We start from the raw sequence: 21,306 nt of genomic DNA, 5'->3' as shown, positions 1-21,306 counted from the left end.
GCTGTGTGGCAGGAGGATGTGGGTGATCGCGGTTGTGCTGCAGCGGGGTGGGAGGTAGCTCCGCCCCAATTGCACACACCCCTGCTTCTGAGTATTTTGAAGCCAGTGAAAATAATGCATGGTCTTCCAGAATGCTCTTGGTGGAGAATTCCACATAGTTAAACAGCCTAAGCTAAGCATCACTGGAAGGCTGGGGCTACATTACCCTATACAGGATCTTCTCAAAAAATTAGCATATTGTGATAAAGTTCATTATTTTCTGTAATGTACTGATAAACATTAGACTTTCATATATTTTAGATTCATTACACGCAACTGAAGTAGTTCAAGCCCTTTATTGTTTTAATATTGATGATTTTGGCATACAGCTCATGAAAACTGAAAATTCCTATCTCAAAAAATTAGCATATTTCATCCGACCAATAAAAGAAAAGTGTTTTTAAAACAAAAAAAGTCAACCTTCAAATAATGATGTTCAGTTATGCACTCAATACTTGGTCGGGAATCCTTTTGCAGAAATGACTGCTTCAATGCGGCGTGGCATGGAGGCAATCAGCCTGTGGCACTGCTCAGGTGTTATGGAGGCCCAGGAAGCTTCCATAGCGGCCTTACAGAGAGAGAACAACACTTCTCTCTCTGTAGGAAAAAATAAATGTCCTATGTGTACTTCAGGAGGAGGAAGCCTCTGGATCCTAATCAAGCTTTTCCTGTCCACCTCCGTCCCTCCATTCCAGCGCTGTCAGCCACTGAAAATCCAGGGCTCCAGCTTCATAAACATCCTGTGTGAGCCTCCTGAAGACGCAGTCGTGGCTTTCCTTCAGGCTCAGGCAGAAATAGCCAAGCCCAATCTGACCCGTGCGCGGTGTCTGCATCTGTGCGGATCCAATCATGCGCGGCATTTTCTGCCTGAGCTGGAAGGAAAGCCACGACTGCGTCTTCAGGAGGCTCACACAGGATTGTTATGATCCTGAAGCCCTGGCGGATCTTTGCCAGCTGACTTAGCTGAAATGGAGGGATGAAGGAGGATGGAAATGCCTCATTAGGATCCATAGGCTTCCCCCTCCTGAGGAAAGTACCCCATAGGGGCACATTATTTTCTTACAGATTATTTTTCACATACCTAACAATTATGGTCATTTTACCATGTATGGGAGCTTTGCTATTAAGAAGAAGAACCAGCCTCACATCTGTGCAGGAAAACACTGGCTGTATGAAACTCAGAATAGGCAAATTCTCTCTGGGCAAATCCCCTGAGCGTCCCTCAAGCAACTGTATGTTCCTAAATAACATATTTCCCCGTGATCATTGAACTGTGCTATTTCTCGTAAATCACATGACTTTCTGTAATTATGGTGACATATGATGATATACTGCGCATGAGCAAATTCTGTATTGAGTAAGATATAAGGAAAGCAATTGAAGTAAAGAACTAGCATATTGTGTGCTCACATTCTGTGTCTGTCTGTGTTCTGTTAACCATTTTATGTCCTGGCGCCAGGAACTTAAATAGTCTAAAAACATCTGATATCTGACAAGGCCGTGACATGAACTTACATAGCAACCACTCCTTTCACTGCTTAATTCGGCACGATTGACTTCAATATCATTTTCAAAACTGTTACAGACAATGATCGTAAGTTCGAGAAAATTATTGTGAGACTGCCAGAGGTGTTATTATTATTATTTTTCATTTATATAGCGTCAATATCTTCCATAGCATTCTTGCTCATCCCTAGTACTATTAGTTATTATCTGTATATTGCCTATAAAACTTCTTTGTGAATTCTGCCTTATAAATTCACCCCTTAAAGTGAACCTTAAGTCAGAAAAAAAAAAATTGTTTTACTCACCTGGGGCTTCTACCAGCCCCCTGCAGCAGTCTTGTGCCCTCGCAGCCACTCACTAATCCTCTGGTCCCCCGCTGCCAGCTAGTTTCATTTTTGCCGACAGACCCGTCAGGACTGGCCACGTGTAGCATGTTCCGCAAAAATGCGTGGCTGTCCCATTCACTTTTCAGTGATGGGATCAGCCACGCAACGCATACAAACGCGGATGGCGTGCGTTCGTACGCGTTGCGTTCCGCGTGTGTGCCCGTCCGCGTTTGTAATGTGAACGTGGCCTAAAGGTAAACAAACTAAACCAGTATGAAGAGAGGCTTGAACGGAGGTGCCAGAATAGAGTAAAAATGTTTAAAAACCATTTAAAAAGCGCGGCCGTGGTTGGCTTACCTCCTCCACAAGTAAAACACAGACAGTGTTGATTAAAAGTTTCAACAAAGATACCGTTTATTTGAAGAGGTTTAAAACCCGGACATAATATTCAATAAAAACATGTTTTCCTACATTTTATATGCCATACGGTTATCATATTTGCATTTTTGCATAAGTATTATTATTCATTTATAAGTTATAGCTTCCCAAAAGTACCGTTTTTTGCTTTATGCATTTTATTAATAACTGCTTTTATTCATTCATTCATTCATTCAGGCAGACATGGTTTGACTCTCTCTCTCTGTGTCCGGGAGCTCCTGCACAGTCAGAGAATGTGTCACATTCCACACTTGATACATTTAAGTAAACACAAGATTACATTGTTGAACTTTCGGAAGCGGACAGCTCTGAAGGCATTAAAGCTTCTAAAGCCTGTGTAAACCCTTTGAATGATGTTCTAGTAAAAAAAAAAGCTGGTTGTATATAATATGCTGTGAATACTCTATTAGAGCAAAGAAGAAATTCTGGGTTATATTCCGCTTTAAGTACTCCACAATGCAACGCATTTCACAGGCTATATCGACCTTCACTAGGCAATCAAAGGAGTAAAAACTTGTACAAGTCTGGGTCCAAGACAAACGCCTCTGTAAAACCAGCTATCACAACTCATGCATTTGTTGCATCTGATTGAAATAAAATACGTCCATGACTTACCGACAATGAGCCAAGTTGTGTGTTGTATGCATTAATAGCTGCATTCTGCTCGTCAACCTGTGGAATTGATATGTAAATCCCATTAAAAAATGAACACCATGATGGATTTTTACAGGTTTACATCTGACGTATTCAGAGACTTGCATGTGGTCAGGCTGGTCTGCAGAGAGCCGAGCATGTAGAGCAGGACTGCAGCCAGTCATGCTTCATCAATCAGGTGGCGTTCTGCAGATTTCTTACATCTTCATGCAGTGGTGTAACTACAAATCATGAAACCCCCAGCAAAACTTTGATGGGCCCCCCACACCCAGTTCCTTGCTTCCCCTTGGTAAGCCTTAAATGGAACCTGAAGCGAGTAAAATTATTTAAAATAACCACATGACATAGCTGCAAATGAATATTACATACTTACCTCACCATCAGTTCCTCTCAGAAGCTCACAATATTCTTCTTACAGTGATCCCTTTCAGTTGCTATCAGTTATATACAGTATTAGCACCGCTGTCAGTTACAACTGAATGAGCAAGGTAATGTCCATGTTTCCCTATGGCTCAGGTGGGGATATTACAGTTTAACAGTGAGCTGACCAGGAAGCTGTTGGGGGATAATGGCCATTTTTAAAATGGAGGATGGAGAATTCCATTGATCACAGTGGACAAATAGGACGCAGGAGAGGAGAAAGAGATTGATGAGTAGACTACACAGGAGGTAAGTATGAGCTGTGTATGGTTATTTTGGCTTTTTATTTTCAGTTCAGGTTCTCTTTAAAGCCATGGAACCAGTGCTGGTTTTACCATAAGGCACTGTAGGCGCATGCCTGCAGGCGCCTGATGATGGAAAGGTGGCTCATTCCCCTCCCCTAGTGCCTCCCTCCTTCCCTATGCAGAGCCCTGAGCAGAGCATACATGAGAGATTACTCATCCAGCTCTCTGCATTTCATTGTCGAGGTCTTCCTTCAGTCGGGGCACCACTATATATTTCATACTGAGGGTACCTCTGGCTACCTAATGCTGAGGGACACCTGCAGCTATGACGGGCAAGGGAAGTAAGTGAGAAGTGACAGCTGACACAGCCAGCACACTTGCAGTGCAGTTTGGTGGGGGTTTGATTTGTAGGTTTGTGGAGGGCAAAGTCTAGGGTGCCAGAACATCTGTGCCTATAGGCTCCTGTTAGGTAACTCTCGGCCTGCTGGGAGTCCATCTCGTAAGGAGCGTAGGAAGTGTAGTCACAAAAACACCTGATCTGAGGAAGGATCCCTTTATAGGAGGAAGGGAAGATTAGTAATTGGGGTCCCCTCACAGCTCTGGTCCCCCTGCGGTTTCAGGGGCTGCTAACCTGTCATTGCGCCCGTCTCCATGGATATATTTAGCAGAACAGTAAACTGTAGTTTACAAATTAATTGATATGCTTCATTTTTTTGCATGCATTGTTATTTATAATGCCAAGGAAAATATATTTATGCTGAAAGGAATCTGACCATTAGATTACACAACAGATAAAAGATTTGTGTGGCTCCAGCACTGGGGATTTCCACACTAGAATTACTCAGTTGCTCAGTCCAGCTTCCACAATAGTGGGCAAATGAGTTGGGAGGGTGGCCAACAACATTGTATAGATCCTTTGCATAGAGCGCTTTTGTAAAAAATAAAGGGAGTACTGAAAATCCCTCCCAGGAGGTGGACTAGTCCAAAACCTGTCAGATCTTTCAGCTTTTTATTACCTACTGTGTGTGAGAACAACTTAGGAAGAAGGCAATTTATAGTTTACCGTGGAAGAAATGGACGGTACATTTTTAATTTATGCATTTTACATTTGATAGTTTTTCATAATAATGTTTGTCTAAGTGAGTATTAGGCAGCTTTGAGAGTTTTATTATAATCGTAACTTTTGGTTTTGGATAAACCAGATTCATTTAACAGTGCTACAGTCTACAACACTGTAATCTTGCTAGTCATGTGACACTTGGGCTTTCAACAACAACAAAAAATAGTGCTAAATAAGAATTTATAATTAATGTAATCTCCGCTTTTAGTTTGCTTCACCACTTTGAGTGCTGCCATTTAATTGCGCTGGTTGGTTGAGACCGCTGGTTAGTTGAGTTCCTACTGTATATGTTGGCTCTACTGTAAATGTTTTTTATTTATCTTGGTAAAATTGTTTTTTCTTTATTTTGTAGATTAGACAAAAATAACCTCACTGTCAATACTGGCATAGTATGTAAAATGCATAAGTCCTGTTCCTGTTGAAAACCAGTCATAAGTGGACTTATACTAGACTGATCATACTTTGTTAAATTATTATTACAGCACTGATGATCTCACCCATGATAGAGCTATACGTTTATTTACTTTTTCTAAGGATGACTCTCAGATACCGAAGAGAATTGCGAGTTTCTGCTTTGGAATAGTTTTTTACAAAACTGACAATTTGTGGGAAAAGTGATGCTTATGAAAAACAAAAAAAACACTTTAGCACAATAAGTACTTTGGCACTTCACAAATGATCCCTTCACTTCAGACCTGAAAACTGCCAGCTTCAGCCTTCAGACCATTTAAAAGAAACAAACAGACGTCATTTTTGGTCTTTGTGACTCTTTAACCACTTAAGTTCCAGCGGTCTCTGCCCCCTTAAGGACCAGAGACCGCTGGTACAAGAACGACGGAATCGCAACGAATCAACGCGCATACCTGCCGCAACTGCCATCATCACTGCACCCCGGGACCCCCAGGACATAGACTCTGCCATATCTATAACTGCAGAGTCATGTGAGCCGGTCAGGAGCCGCTTTCATTGGCTCATGACCATGTTTTTTAATGTAAGCCAATGGGAGCAGCTTACATTGATAGACACAGCCAGGAGCCAATGAATCGGCTTCTGACCGATCATATGGCTCTGCCGTCATAGAGACAGGCAGAGCCTGTGAGATGCGGCGAGACATGTCGGGTTTGAGCGGCACGGTCGGCGGGGAGCGACGGAAACACCGGATGCGTGCATCGGCAGCTAATTGAAATCTACGCCCAGCCAGCCAGGAGCCCACCAAAACAGGGCGTAGATTTTAATTAGCGTGGTGCTAAAGTAGTTAATGAAGTAGTAGTCTTCTTACACTACCACTTACACTGCTTACACTAGAACCACCAGGCAGCTCATAGAGAACCACCAAGTATTTGAGAAGAGGGTCTAATGGAGCTAAAATTTCCTGTGTTAGACCTTCTGTGAAGTACAGTGGTGCCTTTCAAACCTTAGTAAAATATAGTCTTCAGGTCTGGAATCAAAGTAATGTTTAAGTTTACGGCAAACAACCTACTCTGCATTGCTGTGAGTAGAATGGTGTCCAAAAACAAGTGAGGTGCCAGTGATCTCTGCATAGGGTGGACACTTGCCTTCTTAAAAACTGCCTGAGAGGAGGTGAGTATACTCTGTTTTCGCCTTTGAAATTTAAATTGACAAAAGATCCACTATAAACTGAGTTCATTACATTTTGTCTACTATAAATTTGAGTCCTATTGATGACTTAAAGAGGCTCCTAGGACTCTATAGTTGCTGTTTGTAATGTCTGTTTTATAATCCTCACATTGTACTTGAGGTTACATGATGAAATAAACATGGGTATGTACAGTGCCAAGCATACAAATAACTAGGCTGTATTTAACATTCAGGTATGCAAGTGACAGTTTCTATCCAGTCGGAACCTAGTAGGGCAATAGTGTACTGTATATACTCGAGTATAAGCCGACCTGAGCATAGGCTGACCACTCAACTTTTATTTAAAGAAAACCTGTAACATCAAAAAGTCCCCTGGGGGTACTCACCTCGGGAGGGGAAGCCTCAGGGTACCAAAGAGGCTTCCCACGCCGTCCTCTGTCCCTCGGGGGTCTCGCTGCAGCCCTCCGAACAGCGGCAATGTAAATATTTACCTTCCCGACTCCTGTGCAGGCGCTGTGGCGGCTCTCGGCTCCGAAATAAGCGGAAATATCCGATTGCCATCAGATCTGCTCTTCTGCGCAAGCGCAAGTCTCCGGCGCCTGCGCAGTAGAGCGGACCCGACTGAGATTGGGTATTTCTGTCTACTTCGGAGCCGAAAGCCGCAACCGCGCCCCCGCTGGAGCCTGGAAAGGTAAATATTGAACAGGCTGTCGGGTCTGACGGGCCGCTGTTCGGAGGGCTGCTTCGTGGGACAGAGGATGGCGTGGGAACCCTCATTGGGACCCTGAGGCTTCCCCCTCCCGAGGTGAGTACCCCCAGGGGGACTTTTTGATGTTACAGTGTCTCTTTAAAAATATTGGAAAACATTATTGACTCTAATATAAGGCGATGGTAGGAAATGCAGGAGTGGTGCAGGTGGAATTTCTCTGTGTTAAAATTCCAAATTCTCAATCAGATGGTGATTCTGGCTACCCTGGACTTCAGGATGTGAGTGTAGCTCTGCAAGGTGAGAGTGCTAGCCATTTAATCACTGTGCTAGCCCTACCACTGAAGTGAGCTATTCACCTCACTGTATTGCTATCCATTCATCCCACCATCTTCCATGTAAATAGTGCCGCAGGCACATTTGGCGGTCGAGTTACCCTCCTTCCCCCCTCCTCGCGTTCCACCAGAGTGAAATATGTAGCAGCTTTTTCTGTGTCCACTGTCTCACCCAAGTCTCCCTGTCCTGATAAACAAAGCTGCACAGACTTCCTTTATTTATTTATTTACTGGGACTCCTCATAGCTGCCACCGGGAAATCTCCATAGCTTCCACTGGGACTCCTCCTAGCTTCAGCTATGAAGGAGTCCCGGCGGGAGACCAGTAAATTAAGGAGGCTCCCATGGCGCTGACACTAGGAGGCCCACATGGCTATGCTTATCGGACACTTGTGTGAGGCAGAGAACAGCACAAAAGCTGTCACACATTTCGCTCTGGCAGAGTCAGGAGGAGGAGTGTAACTTGGCTGCCAAATGTGCCTGCAGCACTATGTAAATGGCGGGGGCCATCAGCGTGCTGCTTTTTTGTTCATATTGCATTGGGGGAGCACTTGTGACTTGAGTATAAGCTTAGACCCCCACTTTTGGGCCACTTTTTTTACCTCAAAAACTCGGCTTATAGTCGAGAATATACGATGATCCTCAAGGATGTGGAATTACAGCCATAAAACACTTGTCTGGCAGAAAACAGCTTTTGAGTGAGTTTAAGACGGTCAATAAAATATTTTAGCCCTGGGACACCGCAAGTCTATGCCATTGAGCAAAAACAATAGAGCATTACATCTTTTTTTTTTTTAAATAAAATAAAACTATTTTATATCTAAATATAGATATCTAAAAAAAAGTAATTTTAGGAGTAGGAGGATAAAATGCCAATTGTTTATTTTATCAGTTTATTTTCACCTCACTTTAAATAAATAAATAAATATATTTCTATACACATCTGTCAGACCAATAAAACTCCAGGGTCCATATGCAATTGACCTGAGTTTTCTCCTAGGAGATAATTTTTCTTCTTCTATTTAATATAACTTCCAAGCACTTTTTAACTGAAAAAGTACTAAGAACTAGGTGAAAGAGTAATATCAAAATGCTTGAGTATTTTTATGCTTTCTGGTGGCTTAAAAGGCATTTTACTGACAAGTTTAAAAATATCACATAGGAGAAAACTCAGGAGAAAAGGTTAATTGCATATGGCCCATATGCAATTCCCCTCCTCTCCTGAGATTTCTCCTAGGAGATCAATTTTCATCTTTGATTTAAAATAACTTTCCAGCACATTTCAACTGAAAATGTACTGAAGAGTAGGTGAAAACTTGCTATCAAAATTATTTTGAGTATGTTCTTGCTTTCTGGTGGCTTAAAAGGCATTTTATTAAGTTTAAAAATATCACCTAGGAGAAAACTCCGGAGAAAAAGTTAATTGCATATGCAAAAGTTAATTGTTCATTTTTTCTCCAAAGTTTTCTCCTAAAAGGTAATATTTTATCTTCTGTTTAAAATAACTTTTCAGCACTCTAAAATTGCAAATGAACCAAAAAGCAGGAGAAAAAGTACTGTCAAAATAATTCTGAGTACTGTATTGGTCACTGGTAGCTTAAAAGACATTTAATTTATAAGATTTGAAAATATCACCTATGAGAAAACTTTGGAGAAAATCTGAAATGAATTAGGGCCCTTGATGGGGATAAAAATGGAATAATCTATCAGAAGACATCTCACTATAGAGACAACAATATTGATTACCTGAGGATCTTCCAGCTTGGCCAATCACTGAAAGGGAGGTCACCGATTTTATGACTGGTACACACCACGCAGATCGACAGGTCAAATCGATAATTTGCGACAGTTCCGATCTGATTTACAATTGTTTTTCTGATTGATTTTGTACAGAAGTGATTGGAAAATTGATCAGAAAAATGATCAAAAATCAGATCGGACATGTTGGAAAATACTTAACCTGTCAATCTGCTGGAGAATTGCATGGTGTGTACAAGGCATTAAAGAGACTCTGTAACAAACTTTTCAGCCTTAGTTCTTCTATCCTATAAGTTCCTTTGCCTGTTCTAATGTGCTCTGGCTTACAGCAGCTTTTCCTAATTGCACAATGGCTGTGTTATCTCTGTTATATGATCTAATCTGTTTTCTTCTGTCGGCACAGTCGGGCTAAAGCTGGAATGTGTGGAATGTGCAGGGCTGCTTGTGATTGGTAGAAGCTATGCACACACCCTCCAGGCCCCCTGCAGGCTCTGTATGACTCACACACTCTGCTTATGTGAGCCTATCACAAGCTGGTTAGTTTGTTTGTAAACACTGCCTAAAACTGTTAATTACAAGCCAGGTTTGCAGCAGGGAGTGACAGAAACAGCACAGAGGGGCCCAGGAGAACATAAGGAATAGAATGGTATGCTTTTTCCTGTAAAAATGTTAGAGTACAGATTCTCTTTAAAGTACCAGGGATGGTCATATTTTCCCAGTAAAAGAAACACATATATAAGTAAATAATAGTAGAGCTGGGCCATCACTGCTGAACCTTCACCTCCCACTGCCCCCCCCCCCCCCCATTTCTCCTTAGGGAAAGCAGATGCTTGCCAAGTGAGAGTGTTTGCGCCGTAGCATGGTAGCCTCGACTCTTGGCTTTTGGACATTACTCCCCACCCCCCTTTCAGAATCTGTATGAGCTGAAACCAATTCCAGGTACAACCCCCTCTTTTGTACTTACACTATAAATGATTCTGATTCTGATAAATATTTATTCTACACACTTAACATTTGTATTGTACTGTCCATGTTTTCATTTCAGTGAATTTTATATAGTAAATAAAGAGAATTCTTTCGTAGGCATTTTCCATTTTTATTTCTTCTGACTATAGCCAATTCTGATCTAATTTACACCCTTACCTTTTTTATCCTAGAAATTGCACTGTCATCTCTGGCTTGCTTTGTAAACACATGCGAGCACAGCATAGATCATATTTCAGCAGCTCACTAAATTGCCCTCAGCCAATCCGTGAGAAGCAGGAAAGTGGGAGGGGAGAGGACAAGCTTCCTTCTCTTCAGCAATAAAGCAAGGGTGACTGAGATTTATTATAGCAGAAACATTTCTGATTAGATTGGAATGCTTGCAATGCATGGTCAGGTTGAAGGCTACATAATAGACACAGAGCAGTGGGTCAATGGAATTTGATGTTATGGCTGACAAGCCCATTTTAAAAATTAATGTACTTCTCTTACTTTCTCTTGGAATTCAATAAAGTCTGTCTGAATGATATTAAAGAATCGTTATGCAAGCTAAGGTAACTACAAAAGTATAGCTGTATTGAAGATTCTTCTTTACAGTCAGAAAACATAACCTCTCTCAGTGCTGACTTTATGTCACTGATTTCTGTACAGCATACTTTGAGTAAAAGCTCACTATACCAGCAATATAGAATTTTCTGTATATTTACCGAGGCAGGTCCAGTAAGTGCGCATGTTAGACTCAAAACGACTTTAGGCAATCCAACGACATCCTAAACAAACAGAGGAAATTGATTGAATCATTGTTTTTCAGTATATACCATTTCCTCATTTTAAGCAAAGGCAGAAGTGTTCACATAATCATTGTCAAAGTATGCTAAAATATATTCTTTTATTATTATCATCAAACACTTCAATCAGTGGATTTGACAAGGCAGATGAAAAAACAGTGGTTCTCTGTCAGTACACACAAGGCAATATTTACCACCAATTAATGAACAATATGATCAGATCCACCACTGAATGGAACTGAATTCTTCTACCATACATTTGGAAATAACTGAGAACTGACTGCTGGTTTCTTAGTAAATACAGTAATTCTCAGTTGATCCTGAACATACCATATACAGTGGGGCTCTAAAGTTTGGGCAACCTTGTTAATCGTCATGATTTTCCTGTATAAATCGTTGGTTCTTATGATTAAAAATGTCAGTTAAATATATCATACAGGAGACACACACAGTGATATTTGAGAAGTAAAATGAAGTTTATTAGACTTACAGAAAGTGTGCAAGAATTGTTTAAACTAAATTAGGCAGATGCATAAATTTGGGCAGCACAAAAAAGAAATGAAATCAATATTTAGTAGATCCTCCTTTTGCAGAAATTACAGCCTCTAAACGCTTCCTGTAGGTTCCAATGAGAGCCTGGATTCTGCTTGAAGGTATTTTGGACCATTCCTCTTTACAAAACATCTCTAATTCATTCAGGTTTGATGGCTTCCGAGCATGGACAGTTCTCTTTAACTCACGCCACAGATTTTAAATTATACTCAGGTCTGGGGACTGAGATAGCCATTCTAAAACATTGTTTTTGTTCCTCTGCATGAATGCCTTAGTGGATTTTGAGCAGTGTTTAGGGTCTTTATCTTGTTGAAAGATCCAGCCGTGGGGCCGCTTCAGCTTTGTCACTGATTCCTGGACATTGGTCTCCAAAATCTGCTGATACTGAGTGGAATCCATGTGTCCCTCAACTTTGACAAGATTCCCAGACCCTGCACTGGCCACACAGCCCCACAGCATGATGGAATCACCACCATATTTTAGTGTAGGGAGCAGGTGTTTTTTTGGAATACTGTGTTCTTTTTCCTCCATGCATAATGCCCCTTGTTATGCCCAAATAACTCAATTTTAGTTTCATCAGTCCACAGCACCTTATTCCAAAATGAAGCTGGCTTGTTCAAATGTGCTTTAGCATAGCTCAAGCAGCTCTGTTTGTGCTGTGGGCGGAGAAAAGGCTTCCTCTGCATCACTCTTGCCTACAGCATCTCCTTGTGTAAAGTGTGCTGAATGATTGATCGATGCACAGTGACTCCATCTGCAGCCAGATGATGTTGTAGGTCTTTGGTGCTGGTCTGTGGGTTGACTCTGACTGTTCTCACCATTCATCTCTTCTGTCTATCCGAGATTTTTCTTGGTCTGCCACTTCAAGCCTTTACTTGAACTGAGCCTGTGGTCTTCCATTTCCTCAATATGTTGCTAACTGTGGAAACAGACAGCTGACATCTCTGAGACAGCTTTCTGTATCCTTCCCCTAATCCAGGGTGGTGAACAATCTTTGTCATCAAGTCATTTGAGAGTTGTTTTGAGACCCCCATGTTGCTACTCCTCAGAGAAATTTAAAAGAGGAGGGAAACTTACAATTGACCTCCTTAAATACTCTTTCTCATAATTAGATTCACATGTGTATGTAGGTCAGTTCTAAAGGTTTTGGAATCAATAAAATGACAACAGTGCTCAAATGTATGCACCTGCCTAATTGTATTTAAACAATTATTGCACACTTTCTGGAAATCCAATACACTTAATTTTACTTCTTAACTAGCACTGTGTTTGTCTCCTATATGATATATTTAACTGACATTTTTTACTGTAACAACCAATGATTTATACATGAAAATCATGATGATTAACAAGGTTGCCCAAACTTTCGCACCCCACTGTATGTGAAAATGAATGAACAATATAGTTAAAACCCTGAAAGAACTTGGTGGACACAAAAGATTTGATGTAAGTGCTATCATCTCAGGTTTACACTTACCTGGGGCTTACTCCAGCCCCATGAGGTCTGACTAGTCCATGAGATTTGGCCCAGTTCCCTCTGTTCCTCCACAGGCTAGACCAATACATTTGCCAATTGAGCCCAGTTGCGCTCCACTGCGCATGCACGCCCTGATCGTACTCCCATGGCCAGGAGCATTCTGCGCATCCACAGTTCACATAGACTGTAACTGCCCATGTGCAGAATGCTTCTAGCCATGGGAGCATGATCAGCACACAAGCACAGCTGGGACGCGCACACCCAGTGGCCCGCAACGAAACTAGATAGATTGATATCCGAATGGGACCAGATGGACCCCATGGGGATGGAGGGAGGGGACTGGATGGAATCCTAGGGACCATGTGGACCCCATAGGGCTGGAGGAAGCCCCAGGTAAGTATAAAACCTGAGATGATGTTCAATTCAGGTTTCATTTAAAATAAGAAAAAGATAGAAAGCTCTGAAGACTTTTGTCTAACTTCTTTCTTGCCTAAGAACAAGTTACTGTAACTAAACAAAAACATGAGAATATCAACAAAGCTAAATAAATTCTATTGTTTTATAAATCTGAGTTTAGTTCCTTATGAGTGTTCTGCCTCTTTGGTTAACAACAGATTGTTAATTAAAGGACCACTATCACAAAAGAAATAAATTTAAAGTACATGAAAACACATAAATACAAAGTACATTTTCCCCAGAGGAGTAAAATGAGCTATAAATTACTTTTCTCTAATATTGCTGTCACTTACAGTAGTTAGTAGAAATCTGACAAAACTGACAGTTTTGGACTAATCCATCTCCTCATGGGAGGGTTCTCAGAGTCTTCTGTATTTATTTGTAAAGAATAAAAGAAATACTGGTAATTCCCCATGAAGAGATGGACCAGTCGAAAAACTGTCAGTTCTGTCAGAATTCTACCAAATACTTTAAGTTACAGCAACAAAGGAGAAAAGTAATGTATAGCTCATTTTACTCCAGAAGAAACATACATCTTATATATGTTTTATATGTATTTTAAATTTTACAATTTTTCGCGATAGTGGTCTTTTAACCTATGCCATTTTATCAATGATCTATCGATCTATGCATTTTTGAAATGTGCCTCTAAAATGATACTTTGTATATAAAAGCAGATATTCTTACCTTAAGAGTCCCTGTAGTACAATCCGCAGCTGGCAGTGGCACTGGCACTGGCAGATCTATGAAAAGAATGTATTATATAATATATTAGAGAGTATTTAGTAAAGATCATGACTGTCATTACGTAAACCACTGATAACCTGCTTGTCACACTGAGCTGGTTTTCACATTAAAAATGATAGTCCAGCCTCAGAACAAACTCCTGGAGGATATATAGGGACAAACACATCCACATAAACAAAGGTAGTTTCTCTTTTAAAATAATTTTGAAAATTGAGTCAAATATTAAACTGGCAGCTAGGATAAATGCGGAAACATAAACTAAAAGTACAGTGGGGTAGTGATGATGAGCACACATTTCACATAGAAGTAATTTTGCATCGAAATTTGCAATTAGAATGCAAAATTGTAATGTGAAATTTCAGAAAAAAATCGTAATGAATTTTGTGTGCAATTGTAATCATGTACGATTTTGAGTAAATTTCCATGTAATTCTCGCGTAATGTTGTGCCAAATTTAGTGGTTAATAGCAAAGCCCCCATACATGCTATTGCCACCAGAATTGCTATTCACCACCAAAGTTGGCAATCATTACGAACGATTATTCGAAATCAATTACATTTACAAATTATAGTTACACATTGTAATGATCTGCTCTGCTGTCTGCACAGGCAGACAGCTTTTTGACCATTTTGTAGCTCTGAGCGTTGCAGGTCTCTGGAAAGGAGACCTGTCTTCACTCTGCAACTTGCTGAGCTGCTGTTCTGGTGAGAAATTTGCATCCACTTGGCATGCAAATTGCTTAGCTGCTTCCTTTGATGGCTTGCAGTATAAATACCATTTTCTCCCAGAATCCCTTGCTGGTCATGATGGTTTGTTCCTGCTAACTCACCTGGAGTATAGGCCTTTGCTATTGTTTGCTAAGATTATCTTAGAGTAATTCCTTGGGACTGCACTAGGCATCCCTTCTAGCGTAGTCAGGTTGTATTATCTGTTTTGCCTTGTACTGTCTTTCTGTTGCGATTGTCTTGTCGCCAGCGACGGTCGACAGAAAATCGTTCTGTCTGTACTCCGTCTTAGGGGTGCAAGCCAGAGCAGTGGTTGCTACTGGCTACTCTTTCTCTCTGTCTTGTCTGGTACGAACGCTTTCTGTAGGCTCGGTGAGGTAACCGTTTAGCAAGCGTTCGCGTTCTCTATTTCGTGTTTGTGTTGCTTTGGTTAGTTAGGGTGGCACACTTATCACTGGGCGCCTAACGCGCGGTGATCTTGTCATTAACTCGTTCGCTGTTGCGAATGAGTGCGGAGTTCGCGTTTAGCTAGCATTTGTTATTTTCCTTGACGTTCTGATCTTGTTATTTGCTGTGTCTTTCTTGCTACACTTGTGCTCTGTCTAATTCGATCTTGTGTCACTATTGGCAATCGCCACTCTTGCGATTGCGTTCCCACTTTGTTTCCGCTGTTGTGTGTTCACCGTCGTTGGGTGGCGACTGGATTGGTGGACACACATACATTCTGTCTCTGTGCTATCTCTCTTTAAGGGCTATCTTGCCCTACATTACTTCAACTCGTACAATTCCCATCTGGCATCTGTGGCAGTGTAGAGGCTGTGTTCCTCTGCACTCCACAGCTCCATCTGTCGGTGGGAATTTCCCTCTACAGGTGCATAGCACCATAGCTGGGTTCTGTTAAATTACACACTTGTGGAGGATTTCCGCAGTGTCAGCACGCATCTTGTGCGCTGACCATGGAAATAATTCCGCAATCGTTACACACATAGGTGTAATTGCAAAAATGTATGCAAAATTTTGCGTAATCGTAATTAGCTGAATACCATCATCACTACAGTGGGACAGCTTTTCATTGACAAACTCATCAAACTCATTAAAAACCAGAGTAAAAGTACAGTTGCTGTGAGCAACCAACCAGATTTATCCAATTAAAATAAATGGGAAGGGGCTGCTTAGCTTTTGTTCCTATTCCCTGTGTATGTGTATTTATAAATCTACCCCAGGGTGCCTCAGCAGATTGGGCAGGGGACATTTACAGACCTATAAGGAAAATGGGGCCTAGGCAAGGCAGCAGCATTGGTTTCCCATTGTCTACATCTCCTCTTTTTGTAAGCTAAGGTGGTGGCTCAGAAAGGGGGAAGCTGGGCACCTGATGTCTGCCAGGTCACATACACTTGCCTAGTTTTCTTTCCAGATGATCTGGCTATGGGACAATTCCATTCCATTACTAATATGTTACTAGGAATAAACTACTAAAAATCTCTTCTACATCATATGAATGAACTAATTAATTAGTTATGAAGAGAAAATGGAAGGCTCCATGGGCCACTTAATTTCGCATAAATAATGCCTCATCTAAATATCACTATTAAAAAAAAGGAATTAAAGCTCAACAGTAAGCATTGTCAAGTTACTGCATTAGGCAATTAATGGTTATATATATATATATATATATATATATATATATATATATATATATATATATATATACATACATATATATATATTAAAGACAAGGGAAATCATGAATTGATCTATGTGTTTAAAGAAGCTACAATTGCCAAATCAACTATAGGGGCTGCTATGGGACCCAGGATGGAGGGAAAGGGCGGCAGTCCTATCACTCTCTACGGTTGTGCTCTTTCTCTACAGGTAATAAGAGGCAGAAAATATAATAATTAAAACAATGAAGGCCCAACTCCAGTTTTAGATAATGTAGACAAGGATTAGAATGCCTTCATATTTTGTTTTAACACTTAGAGAGTAAATCTTTTTAATGGTACAATTAAAATCAATGAGCTAGGGCTCGTTCAGACTACGAGCGCTGCCGTGCGCATTTTGGCAGCGCACATAGTGTTTGACACGCAAGAGTAGTAGAAGAGCATAGACAGCCTTTCTACCGTTCCCATCATATGTGCTGCGCAGCAGTGCGATGCGCTATCGTACTGCTGCATGCATTTTCAAGAATCGCAGAGCAGATCCCATTCACTGTGGTGAATGGGATGCGCAGCGCATAGTAGCACAGATGGCGTGCGATTGTACGCGCTGCGTTCCAATCGCACAGCCATCTGCGCTGAATGATGTAAACGAGGCCTAAAGCGTAAAACATTTTGGAAGATTCACATCAAAGTAATGGAGGTCCCAGCAACAGGAAATAAAAGAAAATCTCCCCAAAGTGTACAAAGACAGCAGAAACAATTAGCCAGACAGTATTACCCTTATTCTCATGACTTAAAGGCAAAAAATATTTTTAGCTGTAATAAAATTAATTTACTTTTACAAACAAAAGCTATGGATGAGTTTTTGTCATACAGACAATTTTACATGTATCTTTAATTCATACAATTAAAGCTTTTTTTTTTCTGATAACTTTCAGGCCCAGTGCACACCAAAAACCTCTAGCAGATCTCCAAAACGCTAGAGGTTTTTGAAGCAGATTTCAGAGCGACTCTAGGCATGTTTAGAGATGTTTTCTAAACATGCCTAGCATTTTTTGGAGTGTGTGTAGCAGATGTCATATATTGTTAAAGTAAAGCTATTACTGAACAGCTACTGTAACAAAAACACCTGGAAAACTGCTCTGAACTAGCGTTTTTCAGTTTTCCACTTTCCTATACTTTAACATTGAGGCAGAAACGCCTCCGAAATCTAAAAAATGCTGCAGCCCCCGAGTTTGCGTTTGTGGAAAAAACAACCTGCTCTGGTGTGCACCATCCCATTGAAATACATTAGCCAAGCGTTTGTCTATCCGCAATCGTTTTTAAAAACGATCCAGAACCGCTCTGGTGTGGAACAGCCCTCACTGTTGAACTCTGTAGTGAATAATTGTAAATGTGGACAGTGCTGACTGACTGCTTGACTTTGCTGTGCCCCTCTAGCACAATATAAATTCTCTCTGAGTGGATCATGGGACAGGAATAGCCCCTATGTGTTTGAAGTGTCAGATATCAGTTAGAAACAGGAGCTCTGCAGGTAATGTTATTTTTAGAATTTGTAACTAGCAAGATGGAAGCCCCCATGAAACAGAGACTATGCACTGATAAAGCACTGTTCTTTAGGTAGATTAAAACATGACAAAGATAAGATCAAGTGGAAGAAAGTCGGTTCAGGTTTGCATTAAAGAAATAATGATAATGGTGTGCTTAGCGCCGCTTCCTCTTCCCCTGATGTCCTAAGCATAGACGTACAAGTATCTTAAACTAACTGAAGCTCTACTCACACTATGACTCGCTAGCTTAGCATCAAGAAATCATTTCCAGTGCATATTTTACTTAAGCATTCAATAGAAGGAAATTGCTTACCATCACAATGGCCAAGGCTGACCAGCACAAACAAAATGAAGAACTTCATTGTGCAGGTTATTTGGTCCAGTTGAAGGTACTGATGACAAGCAGGTTTGCTTTTTATACCTTTAAAGATGTCTACGTCATAAGCATTTGGCACAAAGACAAGGACTTAAAAGGTCTTCTCTTGACAGTGATGATTATACATTAAAATTTAAGATAAATATTGGAAGTAGTTCAGGAAACAGTGCTCACATGCTACTTTGTTCATGTTCACAAACCAAGCCTAAATGTGCCCTAATCCACCTTGTATTTCTGTACACAGATGAAATGCCAGCCAACATGTTGGCTCAGAATGCTGGAATCAGCTCCTGCTCTTGTACAGCAGCCACAAATGACCCACATAGCCTTGGCCAAACCAACCAAACTCTCCAACCAATATAGTGTAGAAAAAGGAAAAACCCTTATTATTATTATTACTATTATTAACATTGCTTTGTAAAGTGCTAAAATATTCTGTGGTGCTGTTACATAAACCTAAAGTTACATAAAACCACCATATGCAGCTTTAACACCCACCAGGCTATTGAACTGAATGTACTTTTTTGACCTTTTAAATCACATATTATGTTTAATGCTAAATGTACTTTTTAAAACGTTTTTTTTTTATTATTTCCAGATTTGAACAATGTTATTTATGCACAAGCATATACTGTACATGTGCAACCACTTCAAAATTGTATACCGTTTATACAGTACATGAATATAAACCAAGACTTTTTTACTCCTAAAATACCCCCAAAGCAAAATCTCTTTCTATACTTGGGGCATACTCGAGGCACACATTACCTGGTGTCTAGTGTCCCTCTCCCTCTCCCATAGAGTGTTCCTTGGTGGTTTAGTGACTGCCCTCCCTCTCGTCATCCCCTGAAAGCATGGAGAGTCTCGCTGCAGTGAATTTCAGTCCCAAATAAGGTGAAATTGTTCCTCCATTGCCTCTTCTGCAATTAGGGGATGCAGGAAGGAAGTGCAAATACTAAGAAACCAGGAAACTCTCTATGGAAGAGGAGGGACTGCTAGCCACAGTAACAGCATCGATTTAATAGTAAGAGCACAAGAGTAAACCACATTAAAGAGACTCCGTAACAAAAAAGTTCCCCTGGGGGGTACTCACCTCGGGAGGGGAAAGCCTCAGGGTCCCAATGAGGTGTCCCACTCTCCTGTAGTTGCAGGCAGTCCAGCGCTGGCTCCCCCGAAGTCTTCCAGAATCCTCCCTTGACAAGCGCTGATAAGAGCTGATTTATTTACCTTGCCTGATTCCAGCAGGGATGCTGTTGCGGCTCTCCGCATGGAGATAGGCGAAAATAGCCGATCTCCATCGGGTCCGCTCTACTGTGCAGGCGCAGGAGACTTGCACCTGCGCAGTAGAGCGGCCCGACAGCGATAGCTATTTCCGCCTATCTACGAGGTGGAGAGCCGATACTGCGCCTGCGCTGGAGCCCAGGAGCCAAATATTTACATCCCCCGCTGTTCCGGGAGGATTCCGCCACCGCCGTGGGACCAAGGAGGACAGGGGGAAGCCTCAATAGGATCCGGAGGCTTCCCCCACCCCATGTTAGTACCCCACAGGGGAGGTTTTTCTCATTACAGGTTTTCTTTAAAGGAAGATAGACAGTGTCAATTGTTAAACCACCTATCTTCTAAAGTGCGATGCAGCAGGAAAACCATCTATCTCGATTATCAAAAGAAAAACAAAAATGTATCAAAACGCAAAAGGGATCCAAATCTTGCATAATTTTGTGCTTACTTCATGACAAATGTATGCCTAAGAAACACATATCTAGGACCTAGTCCTCTGGGCTTCCCTGGGTAACGGAGTACAATGGAACCAAGAGACAGGAGTAGGGAAAGGTGGAGAGGGAGGAAAGAGAGAACACTCGCATTACTCGAGTATCGCGATATCTTGGACCTAGTCCTCTGGGCTTCCCTGGGTAAAGGAGTACAATGGAACCAAGAGACAGGAGTAGGGAAAGGTGGAGAGGGAGGGGGAGGAAAGAGAGAACACTCACATTACTTGAGTATCGCGGGTTGCACTAATAGCGTAACTCACAGTACACCACCACTGGTAGTAGTTATAATATTGCCATGTGCTATCTGCACATATTTATAGTGCCAAAGCCTAATGCATCATCCCCATTGACATTAAAATTATGATGATGGATAGTTAAAACTTTCTAGATTTTAGAAAGTAATGATTTGAATGATTTGTATGTGTGACTGCACCCTAACTTAGGCAGGGGCTCTCAAAAGAAGATGTATCCAAATGTTTTTCCCAGACAACTTTTTCTCATGTTTTAAAAATGCACAGCTTTCTGCTTTTGCCTGCACGATGTGCACATAATTTACATTATTTCCAATGCTGGAAATTTTAGTGTATATGCACATACATTACACATAATAGGATGCAGACAAGTACATATAATCAATGTTTGCTCTTACAGAGAAAGTTCATTATTATACAGTTTATGTGGAGAGTGGTTTCAGAACCTTATATTGTATAACCTTTTGCTATAATGTCTTATTAACTCTACAGATCAATATTGGTTTGTATAACGGTATGATAAAAGAAACCCCCCCAAAAATGATACAAAATCAGTAAAATAATATTATGAAAAGCTGTTAATAATAACAATGAATAATTTGTTAATATCATATGGGAAGCTATAATTGAAGGGAGAGGCATTAATATTGAATTGGAGGTACTAAGGATACATTTGGAAGAAGAGTTCTTAAAATAAAGATCTAATACATATCCTGGAATTGTTGTTTCCCAAAACGATTCCCACTATCTTCCACCAGGATATGTTCAATTGCTGTGATTTTCATGGTTCTGGCATCCTTATTATGAAAGTCTTCAAAGTGCCATGAT

At 41.0% G+C, this 21,306-nt stretch overlaps 1 protein-coding gene across 1 annotated transcript in view; it reads right to left on the bottom strand.

The window, feature by feature from the left end:
• LOC137522503 (uncharacterized) overlaps nucleotides 1-18,476 on the bottom strand; it is a 66,537-nt gene extending 48,061 nt beyond the window's left edge. Inside the window, exons 1-4 of the mRNA XM_068242575.1 lie at nucleotides 18,396-18,476; nucleotides 14,090-14,145; nucleotides 10,837-10,899; nucleotides 2,925-2,981 (exon numbers count right to left, since the gene is read on the bottom strand). Coding sequence (XP_068098676.1) covers nucleotides 2,925-2,981; nucleotides 10,837-10,899; nucleotides 14,090-14,145; nucleotides 18,396-18,444 — 225 coding nt within the window. The 5' untranslated portion in view covers nucleotides 18,445-18,476. The remainder of the gene's footprint in view (nucleotides 1-2,924; nucleotides 2,982-10,836; nucleotides 10,900-14,089; nucleotides 14,146-18,395) is intronic.
• Between the last annotated feature and the right edge of the window lie 2,830 nt (nucleotides 18,477-21,306).

Source organism: Hyperolius riggenbachi, chromosome 6 (genome assembly GCF_040937935.1).
Source record: "Hyperolius riggenbachi isolate aHypRig1 chromosome 6, aHypRig1.pri, whole genome shotgun sequence".
In the NCBI taxonomy this organism is placed as follows: domain Eukaryota; kingdom Metazoa; phylum Chordata; class Amphibia; order Anura; family Hyperoliidae; genus Hyperolius; species Hyperolius riggenbachi.
The sequence above is the reverse complement of the archived record's forward strand: the minus strand, read 5'-3'. Positions and strand labels throughout refer to the sequence as shown.